At 26.0% G+C, this 21,030-nt stretch overlaps 1 protein-coding gene across 1 annotated transcript; it reads right to left on the reverse strand.

Annotated features, from left to right (window-relative positions):
- Positions 1–6,993: 6,993 nt before the first annotated feature.
- Positions 6,994–15,310, reverse strand: LOC145838124 (solute carrier organic anion transporter family member 4C1-like). The gene is made up of 12 exons (XM_082945671.1): positions 15,205–15,310; positions 13,091–13,354; positions 12,489–12,668; positions 12,074–12,179; positions 11,577–11,698; positions 11,077–11,212; positions 10,475–10,608; positions 9,706–9,899; positions 9,003–9,149; positions 8,308–8,468; positions 7,569–7,774; positions 6,994–7,235 (listed from the first exon to the last, which is right to left on the reverse strand). The coding sequence occupies exons 2-12, from the start codon at positions 13,350–13,352 to the stop codon at positions 6,994–6,996; spliced, it is 1,890 nt and encodes a 629-aa protein (XP_082801797.1). The 5' UTR covers positions 13,353–13,354; positions 15,205–15,310.
- Between the last annotated feature and the right edge of the window lie 5,720 nt (positions 15,311–21,030).

The following is a 21,030-nucleotide window of genomic DNA, read 5'->3' on the forward strand; positions in this document are numbered from 1 at the left end:
ACAAAAAAATTTCTAGAAAGATTAGTAGACTCTATTAATTTTTTAACAGAACAATATTATTACAAATTATTGTTTAAATAAAGAAAAAAAAGACTTTTATTGAAACCAAATTACTGCTGAAAACTTTAAAACATCTTTTTCAAAACCAAACAATTTTTTTAAGTTCTATTTTAAAGTTAGTAACATTTTACTTAATTTTAAGTTATGTTTTGCAAGGTTATCTATTTAGAAAAAATATACGAACACTTAATTTGTATAAACTATTTTGATTCTTTACATGTTTTTATTAATACCTGCTTTGTATGCTGTGATGCAGAGCTTAAGGACTTTAAACTTTAAGCACTCTAAATATGAAAACATTGCAACCAAAACTACAACAATCGATTGCATTCATAATGCATTAAAGTAATCAAGTACTGCAAACGTAAAATTATCATGAACTTATAAAACTTGCTGTTTAATTGCCAAAAATTAAACGTTGTTTACTAAAAAGTGATAACTTGAATCAAACTTTTTTACCTTGTAGATACAAGCTTGTTTTTGTTTTTAATAAATTATTTGTTCTTTTAAAAATTATTAAATTAATACTTTAAAAATTTGAAATAGTTTTTACTTTACAGATGTTTTACTATTAAAATAATAATTTACTTCATAAACTAACCTTTAGAAATGATTCTTTAAAAAATATATCTATTCCCTTGTGGAAATGAAATTTTGATAAAACGTAAGCTAGTTACTGTAAAGTTACACTATTAATTTAAATAGACGCGTTAGTCTGAAACATTTGTGAACTACATATTATCTATGAGAGAATAGATTGAATTACCCAGGTGCCTACTGTGAGAACTTCAGAATTCACAAATTGTTATTAAGAAAAGATTTCTTACGAATTACATCTATTCCCTTGCGGTATTAAAATATTCGTGAAACGTCAGCTATTTTAGTAACTTATTGAACAAAAACGAAAAAAAATTGCCCAAAAATTTTGTGGTTCAAGGACCAAGGTACACAAAAAGACCTCTCGGTCAATTCAACCCTACTAAATAAAGTTTAAAAAACTAGTCATACTATAAAATGTTTCCAAACCTTCAAAAACTTTTTAATTAAAGCATAAAAACTATGAAAAATTACTTTAAATTACACAGGTGCATTCTTATGATAAAAACAAATTTTAACTTTAGAACAGATTCTTCATTCAATATGCGTATTCCCCAGTGATGTTGAAATTTTATGAATTGCCATAAGGCCGCAGTGAAACTTCTTAATATGTAAATTGAATACATTGTACTTAAATTTATACTATGCTGTAGTTAATAAAAAGCCTTTCTTATATCTACTTAACAAGGAGCAATAAACTTAATACGTATTTTTATAATTTTAAATGTGTTGTTCTGCTTAAAGACTGCAGTTGTTTTCAATGTTACCTATTTTTATCAAAACGACATGTAATTTTAAAGTGTCTGACTAATTTTTAACGACTATTTATACAAGAAAAAAATAAACAACAAAAATAGTTATAAACCTTAGTTTTTAAAGAGTAACAAAGTAGTTACATAATAGGTTAAGATACAAATAATGATAAAACAATTAAAAAAATTTTGAAAACTCATATTACAAAAATTTGATATTAGAAAATGTTTAACATTAAAATATATATCAGTCAAATATGTTTAATAACGTTGTCATTAGTTTATTGTTTGCAAACCATGTTTTAGTTTTGTAGATCATAACACTAAAGACAAAACAAAGTATTTTTCGATAAACATTACACGATTAAAAAAATAAAGACGAATTTCTAGCTTAAATTTAACACGAACTTATATATAAAGAATAGTGTAATTAGAGGTTTATATTTAACAGTTTAGAAAAAAATAGTTTGAAAGCGTTTATACACGGACCTATACTAACGAACAAAGTTTTATGAACCTATTTTTTCTTTTTTTGTCAATAGAACCATAACATAAATTTATTATTTTAAAATATAACAAAGTAAATTCTCGAAGAAATTTACAAGGCAAATAAAAACTAAAATAAATAACTTGCAATACATCAACATTACTCTTTTTTTTTAAAGAACAATTCATCATAAAGTTATTTTTACGATCATCTACTGAGGCAATTTGTCTACAAAGAAAATGTTCAAAAGCTAGTAAAATTCAATTGAATTTGATTTGATGTAACTTTACATGGGAATTTTTTGAATAGTTTTAAGTTAAGTCATTTTGTTACACATAATATATTTTTAACATGATACATGTGTTGCTTTTGATTGATAGTGCTTTAATTCATTACTCTTAGTGAAAAGCAAGTGTAATTTAAATATTTTAAAAATTTCACACATACTACATCAACTTATTTTTATAAATTAATTTGCAGTTATTTTTCGAATAGCTGGTATCATGCCTTCGATATTTTTTTATTTAAACTAAGAAGCGCATTGTTAACACTTCTTTAAAGTTAGTATAATTAATAAACCGATAACTATTAACACAAAACTTCTAGATTTTAGAACATACTTATATTTATTATTCATATTTTAGCACTTCATAAGTACTTAAATATGTTGTATACACATAGGCTCCTTAAACAAATCATAATAAGTTTGTTTACTTTTTGATATTTGAAAATAGTCTTGAAAATTTGTCTTTTTGAAGTTTTGATCAGCTAATGTAAACTTCATAAATACAACAATTTGATAGTTTTAAGCAGGTTTCTCATGACTAAAACGTCATAATTTAACATTTTTGTAAATTTTTCATTGAAATTTATGTACACAGAAGTCCATTTTTTTATAATTGACGGACAAAGGTTTACAGAATGAATCATTAACGGTTAATGAAAAAACTTCGCTGGATATACTTATTAAATAAAATTATGTTTAAATTTTTTTAAATATGATACAGACATAAAATAAACAATTAGCTGACAATCAAATAATAATCATGTTTTTTAAATTTTTATTGTTATTTACAATATTCTTTACTTTATTGTAAATTTAGCAATATTTTCTGGATAGGGAAACAAATATACAACTTTTGTTATAAAAAATCATCATCTTGATTTTTCTTAATAAATTTTTTTCAAATTAAAGTTTTCAAAATGCACAGATACTTAAGCTCTGTAAGCAACATTTGGTCTGTGGCCACAGCTGGTCACTATGCTAATTTGCGTCAGACGTCGGTGGAAAGTAAACTCTCAAGATAATATTTTGAGTTACACGGTAAAAATAAGTTGCGTTAACTTTTTTTTTAATAGTTAATTCTTTTTATTTTTGAATTATCTAGTATGAAATTTGATGCTTTTAATCTTGAGTAAGTCCAAAAAAAATAAAGGAACATTTTCTTAGAGTGCAGTGTTTGAAAGTATAAACCAAGTAAAAGTAAATTTTATTCCATGTAGAAAAATAAAAGTTCTACAAGCCGTACAGTTGCCGTAAAGAGATTAAATCTTATGCTTTTAATTATATTTTTTAAATAATTTTTGAATTTAATTGCTAAGAAAGTGTTAAAGGTTTTTTCGTAGAGTATATTGGAACATTATTATTTTTTTATACTGTTACTTTAAAGCTGTATCTTTAAAGTATCATTTTTTATCACATAAAGTAGTCAAATTATTTTTTATCACATAAAGTAGTTGTATTATTTTTAAATACACAAAAATACAAGGTATGGATAAATATACTGTTAAATAAAAAAGGCACTGTTGTAAAACATTGTATGCAGAAGTTGGTTTTTAGTGAGTACAATTTGAAAACTCATCTCAAAATCCGTAAGTTAAAAAGTTAGAAGTTTGCAAATCTGTCGTATATATATATATATATACCTTAAAAGTCAAGACGTAAAAAAGTATCCGTGGTGTGCGACCCAATAATAGAAAGGTTCTTCGTGTACCAGGTCCTAGGACCAAAGAATTTTAGTGTTTAATAAACTCTAAAACCTGTATAGTAAAATAGTGCTACAATATTGAACACTTAACTTTAAAGTTTTGTAAATTATCAATCTCTTTGCGATTTGTTGGCAACTGTCATTGTTAGTAAACAATATGTAAACATTAAAAAATTAAAGTTGTAGTTTTTACTGAAACTAGTTATGTAGGAAAAAGAAATGATACATTTGATATGTAAAAATATTGTGTTTAAATTAACTGTTGTTTTGTTAATGTGAGTATTTTGTATCAACGTCAAAAACAAGTTGATAATTATTTTTGAAAGTTTAAATGTGAAGTACGATTTAACTGTTTGACTGAAGGAAAACAAGCAAAGCCATTTGTAATCTTTCACTGCAAAACAATGTAATATGAAGTATCAAAATCACACACAGTTCGAACAGTATTTACTAAACATCGGTGTACTTAGCAACTATCAACAAAACTGTTCAAGTTTTCAGTAAAAAATTGTAAACTGTCAATTCTTTTTGACAGGGCTAATTGAAAAAACAAACAAAAAGCAAAACTTTTTGTAATAATGTCAAAAGTTCATTAATTTTTAGTGAATTATTAAACAAGCTATGAAAACCACCTTTTTTGCATCAAATTAAAGTATTAGGCTGTAAAATAAGGCACATAGAAAACTTATAATCCTGTAGTAAAAATAGTTTATCTGAGTAAATACGTTTAAAGGACGCAACGTATTTTTTTTTAATTGTAAAAACTCAACTTTAACCTTTTTTTTTCTGATTTTCAAAGTTGTAATAAGTTTTAAAACTCTCCTAGTTTACCATAACTAGATAATGCTTCAATGTCTTGTACATATTACAATTCTTACTTGACTTACTTTTAAAGGTGTGCAACATCGTACTCTGTACATTTTTCCAAGATTTGAACACAAAACATTCAAACACCGTTAAATTAGATTCTTTATAGGCATAACACATTATATAACCATAACCTTATTTTTTATCAACATCATTGACAAAAAAATATTTTTACATAACAAAAAGTAGTATAACACCTAAGATGCTTTAGATACAAGAAAATTTTAATTAATTATTTAATAAACTTTTGAAAATAAAAACTGGTTTGTAATAATTTGTTTAGTTAAGTTAGATTGTTTATAGGGCATAACACTTTATAAAACAAAACCTTAGTTTTCTGTAAACATCATTTACAAAAAAAATAGAATTTCAATTCCTTAAGCTGCTTTAAATACAAAGAAAACTTTAATTAGTTAAATAATAAATTAATGAAAATAAAACTGGATTGAAGAACTTAAACTTTTCAACACATTTTTTTCAAGTTTTAGTTTTGTCCGTCAAGATTATTATTAACCTTCAAGAAACTTATAATCTCTAAGTTTTTGTTTTTACAAGTATTTAACACATCAAAGAACATAGACTAAAATTTATTTAGTTTAAAAGATTTTATTAGCAGAAATTAAAGTACAACAGCTCTTTTTGATATAAAAAACATATATAGTGTAAAAAAAAATTCATCAGATATAACAATAATTTAAAATACTAAAAATATCAATAAACTTATAACTATAATAAAGGTTTGAGGTATAAATTTCAAAAGTATAACTTTAGAGTTTTAATAAGTTGTAAGTAATAAATCGTTAATCGTTAATTATTAGTTTTTTGGTACATTTTTATCCTGTGTACTTTCAATTAAATTTGATAATGCAATTTTTAGTTTAGCTTAGTTTGTGTGCTTTTATTTGGTAACAGTTTTTACTGGAGTTCGAGATTCAATCAAAAATTAAAATTTTAAAATTAATATCGATTAACAGTCAAAAACTAATTGAAAAATAGGTTTGTCTGGATTTTTGTTATATAAACTATATAACAACTAATACTTTAAATGTAAGAAAAAAAATTTTTTTAACCCTTCACAGTAATTCAATTAAATTAAAGTAATAAAAATACTATTTTACTTATTGCAAACTATTTTCAAAACTGTTTTTAAACTAAAAGTATACATGAAAACAATTTAAGTTTTATACAAAAATACTATACTACATTTTAGACTATTTATATACTTTGTGGCTGCTTTATCTAATACGGAAAACTCAATAATCATATTTTTGCTGATAATAGTAACAGTAATATCTGCTTAAGCAAATTAAATCCGATAACAAGATAATACACTATGAATAACCTATAAATAATTTTATTTACTATTTACATTTTTCTTAATACTATTTTAAATATTTTATAATAAGTTGTGAAATTAAAATGTTTTTTGATAATTTTTGTGTTGTCACTTATTTTTATACTAAATAAATTTTAGAGTTGTTAAGTTATTGTGCTGAAAACGGATGATAAATGATTAAAATACATACTTGTTTTTATTTGAAACATTAAAGAGTATGACTGATAACTTTATTTCAACAAAACATAAATAAAGTACAAAGTTATATATAAGACTTATATAGAAAGTAAAAAAGTTTTAAAAATGCATTTAGTAATGAAGCACATTAAATAAGTATCTAGTATATTCAAGTTATAATTACAACTAGTTCAGTTTGTACTATTATTAAAAATTTAAAGTTTAAAAGAATAAAACAATTGCTTTAATAAATTGTAACTTTTAAATTTTTAAACCAATAATAGGTCAATAATTTAGATTAAAACATTATTAAAAGTGTTACAAAAAAAAAACAATCACAATTTTTTAGAGTAATACACATAAGCTAGTGTAACAAATTTCAGAACAAGAAATAAAATAATTAAAAAAAAAACGAAAATTGATTTACAAAAGTTTACTTTTCAATGGGTTCAAACGTTTTCAAAACCACTTAAAACAAAAAAAAAGTATTTTCAATAAATAAAACATTAACAAGCAATAAAAACATGCAATAATTTACAGTTTTAACGTTTTGAACTTGAAAAAGTTGTATAAACAACTAAAAACTTTGATCCTAAATAATTATGAAGCTGTTTGCATAAGTTATGTTTGTTTGTAAAGCGACGTTTAAGTAAACAAACAACATTTTTATTAGGAAGCATTGTAAAAATAAAGCACAGTTGGATTTAACTAAAATTAAAAAATTAAAATCTAAAACACGGTTTCGTCTCTGTAAGCTATGTTAACTTTACCATTTTTTATTGGTTTTTCATCAACTTCATTATCATTTTCTTCAACACTTTCGCTTTTACTTTCATCGTTATTGTTGTTGTTTTTGTTGGAATTGATAAGTTTTGTTTCGTCATTTTTCTCATCAGCACTCTCTAGCGGAGGCTTGTAAAAGTAACAAGCACACGAAAACAATACCATTGAAACTACTTTTACGCAGATACCTTTGAAAGTTTAAGTATATTGAAAGAAAATAAAAAAAGTTAGATACAATCTAATTTGAAAAATAAGTTGGTGTATTTTTTCCCAATATCAATAAGATTTTAATAAAAAAAAATAATAACATGTAAGCAACAAACAAAAAACTTTTTGAATTTTATTTGTAAACATAACATTTTATAATTTAGTTTAATTTTGATAAAACTAAACTTAGAAGCCATTTTTTCCAAAAAAAAAATTAAATAACTTTTTTGCTTACAATTAGCAAGTAGGAAACATTTTTAAAGTGTAATTACGCATATACTTTATAAAAAAACATAAATCATATAAAAACTAACAAATAATAATGACGTTGAATGTCAGCTTATCCGAATCGTAAACCCAACAGCTTCCCTGGGTGCCATCGCACCTCCTTTTCTGCCACAAGAGGCATACTGAGTCGATGATGCTGCCGAACATTATTGGTCCAGGGATGCTACCAAGTGCTCGTATGATCAACCACTGCATTCCTAACGCGAACGAACGAAGTTTCTCCGGCACTATTCTATAATATTATTGAGTAAAGTTTAAAAATGTGTCATTTCAGAATAAAAAGATTAGTTTGAGGGTGAATCTTAGAAAATTCTAATGCTTAGTTGTTATTATATATAGTTGATATACCTTGCCATGGAACGTTTTGTTTTTAGTTACTATTTTGTTAAAAGAAGTCAGTAACTTAGATATTTTATCTTAAATAAACCCGTTAATTCAAACTAAAACAGAAAAGGTACAACTTAGTATGAATTTAATGAATAGATGCAACTTCAAACATTTTTCAAAAAGTAGTTATGACTATTCATAATATGATATGTTCTGTTTAAGTTATATAATATATTGTATACAAGTTTGTTATAAATAGTCAATAAACCAAACTTCGTTTTACATGGTTCTTAAAACTTTTAGAAAGTCTTTAAGACAGTTATAACGCATGTGAAAATAAGACAAGTTTTGTAAATATTGCAATTAAATTCTATAACCTCAAATCTCAAGAAAAATTGGTAACGTATTGCATTTACTTTATAATAAAATTAAATTCACCTGAAAGTAACTACTAATGATGGAGTTGATGACATGAAAGTGAACATGACAACTACAAAGAAAATTCCCAGGAAAGTGGGTAACGTGTTGCAGTTGGATTGACACGTTCCTGATATTGCAGTTTGGCTTGTCGTGTTGAGGCAGGAACACCCGGTGAATATCTGAAGAATGAAGGAAATTAAAGGTTTGTTTCATTTAACAAACCTTTTAGTCAAACCTTAGTTAGTTATTTTTGTTTTAGGTTTTTAAATATGGCTTACACATGATAAAAAAAAGTTATACAGTATCTCTACCTATATTGAGCAATAAATAATACTTGGAACACTTAAATATCTAACCGTATCACCATCTTCATTATCATACTGACTTGTGCACCCCGCTTGACAAGCGGTGAAGTAATTTATGTTAATACATTAGGAATAAAATTAAAGAAAAAATAAAATAAAATCTCACAGTGTCTCCATCTTCATTGTCATACTGACTAGTGCATCCGGCTTGACAAGCGGTGAAGTAGTTTATTATAATAAAAAACAAATTAAAAACTAAAATTATTTATATAGATATTAATAAGTGTCTCACAGTGTCTCCATCTTCATTGTCATATTGATCAGTGCACCTAGCTTGATATGCAGTGATTTATATTAAAAAAATTTAAAAACATCATAAATGAACTAAATATTTAAATAAAATCTCACCGTATCACCATCTTCATTGTCATACTGACTAGTGCACCCAGCTTGACACGCGGTGAAGTAGTTTATGTTGTCGTCTCCGCAAACGCTGATGAAATACTCCTGCTGGCAGTTGCAATCCACGTTGCACTCCGACGACAGTTCTCCCTCCTGCACCTTCCTTGTGACGTCATAGTATGGCGGCATGAAAGATGAGGGTTGCCTGGAATATTTCTTTAAATTTAACTAAAAAGTTGTTGAGTTTGAGGATGTACAAGCAATAATTGATAACATTTTAGCATCTATGATTGGAATTGACTAAATAATTTTTTTAAGTTAAATTTCAGTGAGTATTTATCAATATAAATCGTAGTGAGCAGCCACATTAGGTTTTTTGAAAGAATTCACTTTTTTGTTGACTTCCGAATTACAAATGACATGAAGCACAGTTTAGCTTAATACAAGTTAACTTTAAAACTTTTTTAGTATGATAAACTATCATAAAAATGATGTTCAAGAACCGAGTAACAAAAAATGAAGTAAATCTTTCCATAATTATCGTTTTCGCTTATTTTTTAAGCTTTAATAACCAAGTGAAGTCTTAGCTGAATTTTAAGACACTAAAAAAACTATTGTTTTAAAGAAAATAAATAATTTTGCAAATTAATCTTAGTTTTGTAGAAATTATTTTATTTTAGTTTAATAGAAATATAAACGAGTGTTTAACTAACTCATATGGCACAGTGACTCCAGCAATAGCTTTGTTCTGGCAGTACAAATATAAAACTGGGGCACCAGCTATGACCAGTAACCCGTAGAAAACGTTCAGCTTCAGTATGTTTGCCGTCTTCAGCTTGAGCCCCTTCACGATGAGACCCGCCAGAATGTGACCCAGAACTCCACCGGGTATGCTGATGACACCTGAAATGTTTAGAATGATTCATTTGATAGCAGCTCAATTAAAAAACGTAAACGTTAAAACGCTTGATTCATTTCCAAGTTATATTGTTGTAAGATAAAACAATTAGGTTTGGTTTGTTTATAACTAAGGTCTATGTTGCAACTTAGTACATACAAGTCATTAAGTAAGTATAAAATAATATATAAATGTAAAGTTAAGTAAAACACAAGATGACACCTGGAGTGTTTAGATTAGTCATACAGTTTGAAAAAACAAAAAGAAAAAACATCTAGTAAATTAACATAAAAAATTAAGACTATATAAATTTTGGTTAGAAAAGGCTAAGATAACTTTACACTAGAGTATTATTAGTAACCTAACACTTTTATGTATATAAACAATACAACATTAATTTTTATACACAACTAAATAAATAAGTATACATATAACATAAGTTATACAAACAAACCATTTTAAAACATAAAGTAAAATAAAACCAGTGTGTAAATTTTTTAAACAATAAAACAATACTTTAACAAACATTTATATACATTCATTTATTTTCTTGAGTTATATTTATAAAAAATAAACCAACCAGCAACAAGAGCGGCGGTTCCTGCAGTTTGTTGAAACTGATTTTCAATTATTTTGGGGAGGAAAGTCGTGAACCCTGCAATCAACATGGCTTCGCTCGCACCAGCTAGACTAATCAGTACGTATGTAGGGTTTCTGTGTAATATATATATGTATGTATATAAGCTATTGAAAAACATGGCCTCATTTGCACCAGCTAAACTAATCAGGATATAAGTGGGATTCATGTGTAAATAAATATATAAGTTTTTCAAAAACATGGCCTCATTTGCACCAGCTAAACTAATCAGGACAAAGGTGGGATTTATATATACATATATATAATTATTATTTATTTGCATATGTTTACTTGCATCCGCTAAAATAATCGGGACGTATGTGGAATTTATAAAATCAGTGTGTATATTAATAAAGTTTTAGATTAAATGCACTAATACGGTTGTCGGAGAAATACAAACTAGAAAACCGACTCTTTTGTTCTCCCTTGGTCGTCTAATATTTGTACATTTACAGGTAGTTCAAAAAATATTTAGACATAAAGGTTAAATTTAGCTTGGTTTTAAGTCTCAACAAATACTACATCTGTAGTTGAGTTTGCCATACCTGAATAAAAGCTCCAAGGCCTTGGGGAAGTCTTTGAAAGATTTTCCGAACTTTTCATCCTGAGTGATGTCTTCTTTCTTTCCTGCTCCGTAGACCTCAGTTTCCTGGTTCTTTCCTTTTTTGAACTTGTCGACGTCTGTGAAATAATTTAATTATATAAGCAAAATACTTTTGTAGAAAATTGGGTTTTAACTTTTAAACTTAAATCGTTTTGAATGTTTTTATAAAAAAATCTAAAAACTGAAAACTGTTTGCCTAACACTAAAAACTTGTTAAAAACATTCTAGTGAAAATCGTTGTTTTCAAATGTCTAAAAAAAATTGATAACATTTTTTTACAGTTACAATAAAAGATTTAATGAATAGTTATGAATTAAGAATATGTTTATTATAAAGCTAAACAGGAAACTTTTGGGAAATTCGAATATCGGTAAGGTAATTATGAATGCAAATAGTTATATAATTTAGCAAAATGTTATCAATTACATACAAATAACTAACTTGGAAATTTCCCAGGAAATGCGAATATGGGTATAGCAATAATAAACGCGCATGCAGCAGATATTACGATCCCCAACCACCAAGCTCCCACCCATCTGGGGTCCGATGACGTAATAGATACCCTGTCGTGACGTAATTGTATTATTATGACGTAATAAACAACAAGTTTTGTAGTTGTTATCAAGACTAGTAGACAAAAATTACAAAGTGTCAAAACTGATTAAATTTAAAAGTAAAATCTAAAGGTTGTGTTTACAATATTATTGAACAATTTCCACAGCATCTTGCAGTCTAGATTACACGAAATAAATTACTAAGTAAGGATTTTTTATAAAAAAAATAATTAAACGACAAATAAAGTTTAAAACTTAAATTGTTTCTACATCGACTTGGTCAAAGTCGACATAGTATCCAAAAAAACGACCCAGTTTGTAAACTATTAATTACTTCATTTTAATTAATACTTATGTTTATTAACTTAAATGATCTGAACTAACTCTGTATCAACATCGACTTGGTCAAAATCAACGTAATATCCGAGAAAAACACCTCCAAGGCCGTAGCCCAAGACAGGTCCGAAAATAGAAGCTCCGTTCGCAATACCTTATAAATATAAAAGTTAAACAACTCTTGTAGCTTAAATGCATTTGCAACGCATTTATTTAATTCATTTAGACTTTAATTGTGTTCTTGAATTTAATTACACTCCATTGTGGCTCTTGTAGCTCTTAGCTTAAATGCATTTGCAATATTTTTAATTGTAAAACTTTACATTAAACTTAATCGACGTAAGTAATTTGTGCACAACTAGATTACTGTATAAGTAAATATTAGTAGTAAGCAAAACTCTTTAGTACTAACAGTATTTGCTACTTTATAAATAATTTTTACACATATCCAAAGAAAACCCACCCAAGTAAAGAGATGCGGACTGTTTAGGGACGCTGTCTTCGATGAAGGACAGTCCTAGCGTGTACAGAGGTGTGCAACCCATACCATGTAGTAGTTGTCCAAGCAGGAACACGTACAAATAATTGTGGTAATTGGAATTCGATCGGCAATCCACCAATGGTTCCTCAGAGCTGCACGTTTCTGAAAATAAAATAATTTTTAAAAGAATCGGTGCATAAAAATATAAATTAAACAAGGCTGCACAAGATATAAAATTTGATGTAAACAAGAAATAAACTTAAACTTAAAAACTATTTGACTTCATTTAAAAACTACGAATAGGCTTGAAAGAAAAATAACTTAAAAATTAAGGTAAAAATCTTCAGGGATAACTAAAATGAAAATTGTTATAGCTAACATAAAGACTAAAGAGTAAGCATAAAAAGTATTTAACAGTTATTCCTTTTTATAGCAACAAATTTAAATTCATTTAAACAAACAAATAAATAAGCACAAAAACTATCAGGCGCTAGTTAAACTAAAACCCAAAACCAACCTGTAAGTGCTTTTTCAATTATAAAAAAAATTCACAAATGAAAATATATTTCTAAAATGTTACTCACCAGTGAACTCATCACTGTATTCGTACAGCGGAGTGGTGAAATGCGGCAGGGAGAACACGACTGCCCCCACCCCCATCGTCAAGCAGCCGATGGCGACCACTCGCGGACGGTTGTACCTGGACAGGAAGTACGTCACGAACAACGTGCATAGGCAGAAGGCGATGTCGTAACCGACTCCGATCAGGCCGGTTTCGGAGGACTTGAGTCCGAATCGCTTCTCGATGGAGGAGATTCCGACGTTGACGAAACCGTTAACAAGCATTCCTGGAAAAAAAAAAAAATTACTATACAGGAGGTACTAGTTTTTATGATTTTATTTATTGTCTATGTTAGCTATTGTATTAATCTCAATGGAGCAAATGCCGAAGCTAACGAAGCCGTTAACAAGCATTACTGTTAAGTGAAATTATGCCTATTTAAACATGCTGCAGTACAGGGTTTCCCAAAGTGGACAAAATCGCCTTTTTAGGGGCATTTTGTTAGCGGGCATTTATTAGTTTTGCGGAGACAAAGCAAACAAGTAAATAGCTAGTAAAGGCGCAATGTCTAATAACCGGGTTATTTTTTAAAGTTACTGTCATAAAGCGAGTTTGTGAGACCCTGCTGTAGTAGTTTTTATGAGTTAGTTTAGTATTTTTTCTAAAGTTTCAACGCATTGTTTTCTATAAAAGGTATTCCAACATTACCAAAATCATTAGGTAACACCCTTGTAGATACATTCATAACAGAGTTAAATATTTAGTTTGAGTGTAAAGTATCCTAGGAGTTTTAAAAAATTGATTAAATAGTGAATATATTATGTAAAGAATATTATTTTTTTATACCGGTTGTAAGTAGTGCTTCTCAATTTCTCTACATTTATTGTGGGCTTTTTTTCTATAATTTTTCATTTTGTTATTACTAACAGTGTAAAGTAAAAACTAGTGTCTTAAAAAACTGCAAATATAACTCATTTTATTTGTTAAATCAAAATGACTTTCAGGTTTACAGGAAACTAAATAGTATTTGTCTTATAAGGAAAAACTCGACATATTGTTTTAGTCATTTGTAGTTGTACGCTTAATAAACAAACATGTTAAGTTAAGAAAACTTTAAGTGGATATGATTATTCAGTTTTAAGTCAGTAAGACTTTAAGCGTTTAAGCTTATTTTGACAAAAAGCTTTATACTACTTGTATGTATAAAAGTACATATATCGTAAAACCGCAAATAGTAGTTCATTAGTGTTTTGTTTGTTTACTTATTAACTTATCTTTGTTTTGTGTAAAGATATTTTGCAAACATGTTTCAATATACCAACTGTGTAATTATATTTCCAGCTTAAGTTTATATGTTTAGTCAGCTCAACTTAAAATGTTATTGAAAACGTTTAAGTGTGGTTTTTCCACTTACGAAATAGCTGTAATGTGTATTAAATTAAACATCGAGTTTTTGTTGCCAGTGTATCAAGGTTTTTAGCTTTTCTTGAAAAATGTATGTACTTTTAGGAACTAACTTTGTCTTAAAAGATCATCTTAAATTTTGATCTTAAAAGAAAAGTAAAATAATAACTAGTTTCATAAACATCCCTTCAAAGTTTTACTTAGCTTTGCAAACATTATGACGCATTTACGCTTGCATTAAAATTTGTTTACTTTTGATTGTTGTGATTATTTAACAAAAGGGTCGGTAGCCTTTTAAATAAAACTGGTTGCAATTTGTTTAAAAATATTAATCTAAGAAAATTTTACTCGAGTTTATTATAAAAAGTATTAAAGTATATAACCTTTAAGAACCTTAAAAGTTAATAAATTGTATATCGATTAAAGTTATATCTCTATTTATTGTAAATCTACATTTAAAGAAGTTTTCAAGTAAAATAATGTGGTTTATGTTTTCTTTAGTTTATTCAAAAAAAACTGCAAAAAATATAAAAAACTAAATTATACTTTATTTAAAAATTTACTATTTAATTTTACAAACTTTTAAAAAATTATTACACATGCTAACTTACTCAAAAAAGAAGCATCAGTGTACCTTAAACAAATTCAAATAAAACACAATTTAACTATTTTAAGAACAGCATAACACGTTACCTGTGTTTATGAATTTTTACCAAGTACGAAAAACTATACCTTGAACAATGACAAAAAAGCAGAAGCAAGTTAGGAACCCTTTTGCGTTGTTGCCGCACTGAACGAAATCAGGGGTGCACGACCCGTACCCGTATTTCTGATCATGGGTCAATTCAACTGTGTCGTCTGAACCTTCAGAAGAATTCGAGTCTTTTCTTTTCAGTTCGTCATCGGAACCCATTTTTTAAATTGTGCACAAAATTGAATATTTCAACTGTCATGCACAACAATGCAAGTGCAAAATGTTCAAGTTTATTTGCACTGAAAAGTTAATGAATGATTGACTTATTTGTTTTTTATTTGCTCTTTCATGCGATCGTAAACTGTTGTGGTTTAATGTACATTTTTACTGTCGCTGTGTTTTATGTAAAACCAAAGCTGTGTTTTTATTAATTGTAAAGTTTTGACAAACATCAGACGTTTTAATTTGCTGTTATCATGAAACTCTTTTTATAACTAAATTTGAACCAAGTTAAACAAAATTCAAGTTTTACAAAATTTCTATATATAAGTGTTTTGATAAACATAGGTTAAACTAAAACTTAGTTTTTTACTAATTAAGCTTCTCAAAAAGACTTAACTACTTAAAGTTTAAAACCTATAAACTTTGTCATATATTAGTAATCTGCTTAAGCAACAAAAATATGTCATAATATTTTTAAATTTATGTAAGTGTAAACTAATTACAGTAGGTAAAAACAAATTACAAATTTGTGTAGGCGATAAGTTAAACGTTATAAAAACACTAATTGTGTACAAAATAAGTTACGTAATTGGTAAAACCCTTTCAAAATTATTCACAATACTTGAATAAACTGTTATACTTAAAGTAGTCTATCTATACCTTAGAGTGTAAGAGTATAAAATAAAAACTGCTGTTATTCTTTAAAATGTGTTCAAACAAAAGTCTTAGAAGTTTATTCTAAAATGTTTACTTTTAAAAGGTGCTAATACGCTGATTTGTAAAGCTTTAAAACTTGTATGAATATTATTAACATGACTGTATAAAACTAGTGAATTTTGCAAAAAATGTATATACAAACTAATAATGTGTATAATTGTTTTTAATCCTATCTTGAGCAAGTATTAATGACTTATTTGGTCTTTATTTGTTTCACAATTAAACCTACCAATTAAAGCAGAGCAATATGTGTTCATTTCAAACTTTCAGATTTCAACTTACTATGTTTATCATAGTACTGTTTTAATTAACAATTTAGAAATATTTTGATAGCTTAACAAATATAAAAACACTCAACATTAAAAAAACAAATGCTTATGCTTTAAATTTTATTTAAATATACAAAATAATCGACATAAATAATAGACAAAATGTATTAAACTGTTTTTTGATAACTCAACAAATATATAAAACTCAACGTTAAAAAAACAAATGCTTTAAATTTTAGTACAACTAATCGTTTTCCTGTTTCAGCCTTATTAAAGTTGTTTAAAATGCAAAAGTGATTCATAATGTAGTTAACCAACTTCCGTTCTATTTTTCTCTAAACTGATTATATTTTTACAAATTAGAGCTTTTAAAAACCTAATTTTGCATATGTTTTTGAAAAATTGTAAACTTATTGTCATACGATGTTCTACAGGTTAAATTTGTCAAACATAACTTTTAAACAATCAACCGATTAATAATCCAAAACAAAATTTAAGCTCGAACGTAAATAAAATGATATTTTTACTAAAATAAACAATTCCTATGTCAACATTAAAATTATAGTTTAAACACCTTTACGTTTTCTTGTTATTATATATTATGTATGTATATATGTATAGAATGTAAAATTAATAAAAAAATGATAAAACTATAACACTAAAGCAAAGTACAACTTGTTTTTTTTTATTTCTAATTATAATAATTATCAAAAAAATTAATTACTTGAATCCATTTATTTACACTTATTTAAGTTATTAAAGTATTAAGTTATTTAAGTTATTTGTTTTCAGACTTACTAAATCAAAAAAAAAATTGGCACAACACATACCAATAATAATTAAAAAAAGTAAAAGTAAGTTTTTAATTTTAAAGTACTGTTTTTTACAATAATAAAAATTCCTTCAAAAAAGGACTTTTACGAAAAGTTGTGTAATAGCAAATCTTTTAGTGATAAATATCTTTTTTTTGTCCATTTGCTTTTAGCTTTAAGTATCCGTTCGGTGTCGCCACTGAGTTTGAGCATTTTATATTATTTATTTATTATATTTAATTCTTTATAGACTTTCGATCATATTAAAGTAGCGATGGGCATCTTGTTGAGTTGGTAGATCAGATACGAATAAAAAATCGGTTTTGCAGCTCACCATATAATTAAAAAGAACTGAAAAAAATAAAAGATACTCCTTAAACTAAAGTTTGCAATGGGATAATCATTAAACTAAATTTTGCATTTAAAAGTATTTATACTTTAAAAGCTCAGTCTTATTTAAAATAAGTCTTATTAAAATAAGTCTTATAAAAAATAACATTTTTTATATAAAATAAGTTATTTTATATAAAAAATGTTTTAATATTATTAACCTACAAAAGCAAATAAAAAAAAAATATTGTTATTATGTTTTTCATTGTGCAATTTTGGACTCAGGCATAAAAACCAGAGACGCTTGAACAAGACACATAATAAGAAAAATGAAAATTAAATTCAATAAATTTAGACAAAAAATAAATATAAACTAATCAATAAATTCAATCTTATTTGTTTAATGTAAAGACAAGTTTATTATTATAATTTCCAAGCAAACTGAATTTAGAATTTCCAAATAAACATACCTTAAGCATTTTTCAAAATAAAAGCAAAAGCCAAATACTTATGGTGTCTCAATTTGATGAATATTTAATATGTTACTAATTGGAGGATAAATTATAGATTTATGATTGAAATAGTATTAAGTTTTTTTCCAATACCTAAAAGTAAAAGTATAGTTTTTCATCTAAAAAACTTTCATTATTTTGTAATTAGTATTTTTTACATTATACTTAGTACATACAAAAAATAAAAGTAAATGCACATTTATAATAAAGTACAAACAAATAAATAAACTTCCAGAAGCAATGTTTATAAGGCATAACACATTTGTACAAAATTAATAAAGGTAAATTAAAAACCTTTAAGTGGGGAGGCAAAGCGAAATAAAAACAACTAACTTCCAAACAGAAAACTGAGAAAGAACCAGTAGTCAATTTAGATAAGATAAATATTATTAATTTCATTTTGTTATTAATGGGAAGCTTTTGAACTTTACTGATATTTATATTTTTTAAATCTTATTTAGTTTTTTTAGTTTTAAGCGATAATGTTCCTACCTCTCACACGATACTACATCCTGTGGTAATTTGTTTCACATAAACTTTGCTCTGTGAAAAAATGAGCGTTGCCACTGACTGTTTTTAAAATTATGTATGCACTTTATTTTTTATATAACTATCTTAAAAGTATAAGATTCTTACAAAATAGTTTAAACATTTGAAACAACTTTTTTTGTTTGTTCGAAGATAGGTTGAAGAAAGCAGTGTATAAATTTGATATTTTTACTTAAATCATAACACGATTCTGTCAAGTTTGTTATGTTAGTTCCACATGAACTAGGTATATTTAAATATTTCATTTAATTTTATAGTGCAACAAGTTTTCACTCAAATTTTCTACAGATACTTTTGTCTTCCTTTTATTATTGAGTTTTAACTTTATACAAAATCGTTTGATGCAATCTTTGAGAAATAATAAACCAGCTACTAGAAGTTTAAGTTTTTTAATTTAAATGAAATTAATTTAATTATAATGTTTAGTCTAATGTAAATTATCTAAACAAACAAAGTTTATTTGATAGCATTATTTTTAGTTTACTAAACTGGTTACAAGTATTTACTTAATATGACATTTCTTATGTTTCATATGAAATTTTACTTTTTTGTTTTATCAAGATAAAAATGTCATTATTTTTAGACAGCACAATGGTATGTATTTAATATTTTTTATAACTAAGTTTGAATTTAATTTTTTAGAAAATGGGAGTCAGTTAAGCGTGCTTTTAGTAATAATTTTTATGTTTGTATAAATATACATAGAAGTAATAAAACTTGTTTAATAAGCTAAAATGTATTCTTTAAAAAGTTTATTTTTACAATTATTATAACACTTAAGAAAACATAAAAACTCTTTAAACATATCCTAACTATTTAGAGGTACGGCTCTATCAAATTTGTACAACAAATGATTTCATGTATTTTTATATCAAATAAAATATTAAAACTTGAAATGAACTTTTCTAAACTTATATGCTTGCTAGGGCTTAAACCTTAAAGTATTAATTTATCTTAAGAAGAAAACGGACTAGAAAAAATACCTTTAAAATTCATTGACTTACAGATATCTAATATTAATTTATGATGTTAAACATAATTTAAAATTTGCTTTTGTTTAGTTTTTAGACAAAATATATTTATCAAATATACAATTTAAATCTGCTCAGTACATAGTCAATGTTGATTCTTTTACGGCATCAAGTGAAAAAATAGTCGAAAGATTGTTTAAATAAACAAAAAAGTTTTTAAAACACATATAACATCAAAGTATTTCCACTTCCTTCATAGATATTTTTTTATAGGGCACAATGACTTACTCAACTAATAAAACCTTCAGGTTATCTACGTGACATGCTTAATAAATTTCAAACCTGAGACTAGTTTATACACTAAAAAAACGGGTTTTAAATCAACAAAATTCACTTTTTTTTTATTTAAATGAATTTAAAAAACGTTCATAATCAAACACAATAGTTTCAAAATTTAAAAAAAGAAAAGCTATAGACCAATTGACAACGTGTTAAAAAAATAAAAGTAGTTAAAAAGAAATAGATTAAAAGTTTTCAGACGAACTTAATAACATGCTACATAATTCAAAAGCGAAATAAAGAAGTTAGTTGTCTGACATAAAATTAACAAATTATTACTATTGTCTATTGATTATTTGAAACACTAGTTTCTTCATTAATTATCAGACTTTAAATAAATAAAAAAGTGTTTTTATTCGACAATAAAAAACTAAAAACGTTAATAAAAAATATAAAGATAAATTCATAATTGCAATTTTTACTTCTTTTGGCTAGAAATCCATAGTGATCGTGAAGACCAAACATTTTATTAGAATCACTTATGCTTAACATACCTGTAGAAAAAACCTAAATATTCATTATACTACATTTATATTCCGGTTGAGAAGAAACAATTTGTGTTTGAAATGCAATTTATATCCTTTAAAGGGTATTTTTAAAAAGTCATATATCAATTGAAACATCAACTGCATGTTTATGTTTTTGAAATTTTAAAAAGACCACGTAGTAATAGGTATATAGGTATAGTTTATAAAAATAATATATCCTTGACAAAAATACTTTGTTGAAAAATATAAATATTCTTTAGAATACATTTTCACTCTGGTTGAGCACACATTTTTGAGCAGGAAACATTTGTTTTCATAATGCAATTTAAAACATTTAATGCGACTTTAAAAAAAGTGAAATTTTAATTGAAGCATCAACTGCGTTTTTATTTTCTTTCAAAATTTCAAAAAGATCAAGGATTTATAGAAGTACAGGTATAATATACAATAATCTTTATAGTTTGTTTCAATGTGTTAATTTTAGTTAATTTTTACCAATTTTAAACCAATAAACCATAATGCAGCTATTTTTTTCCAAACAACTTTTATTAGTATTTTTAAACTACATAAATTAATCAAACACAACAACTATATTTACAATTAAAAACATTGACTTTCTTACAGTAAAAGTCGCTGACTTAAATTTTTGTATAAA

This window comes from Thalia democratica, chromosome 6 (assembly GCF_965202585.1).
Source record: "Thalia democratica chromosome 6, ktThaDemo2.hap1.1, whole genome shotgun sequence".
Taxonomy (NCBI): Eukaryota; Metazoa; Chordata; class Thaliacea; order Salpida; family Salpidae; genus Thalia; species Thalia democratica.

Coding starts and splice junctions, on each gene's coding strand:
- LOC145838124 (XM_082945671.1), bottom strand. CDS start 13,352: ATGCTTGTTAACGGTTTCGTCAACGTCGGAATCTCCTCCATCGAGAAG. Junction 9,150..9,705: donor TCACTGTGCCATATGAGTTA/GTTAAACACTCG, acceptor AGGAAGGTGCAG/GAGGGAGAACTGTCGTCGGA. Junction 7,236..7,568: donor ATTCAACGTCATTATTATTT/GTTAGTTTTTAT, acceptor AAACTTTCAAAG/GTATCTGCGTAAAAGTAGTT.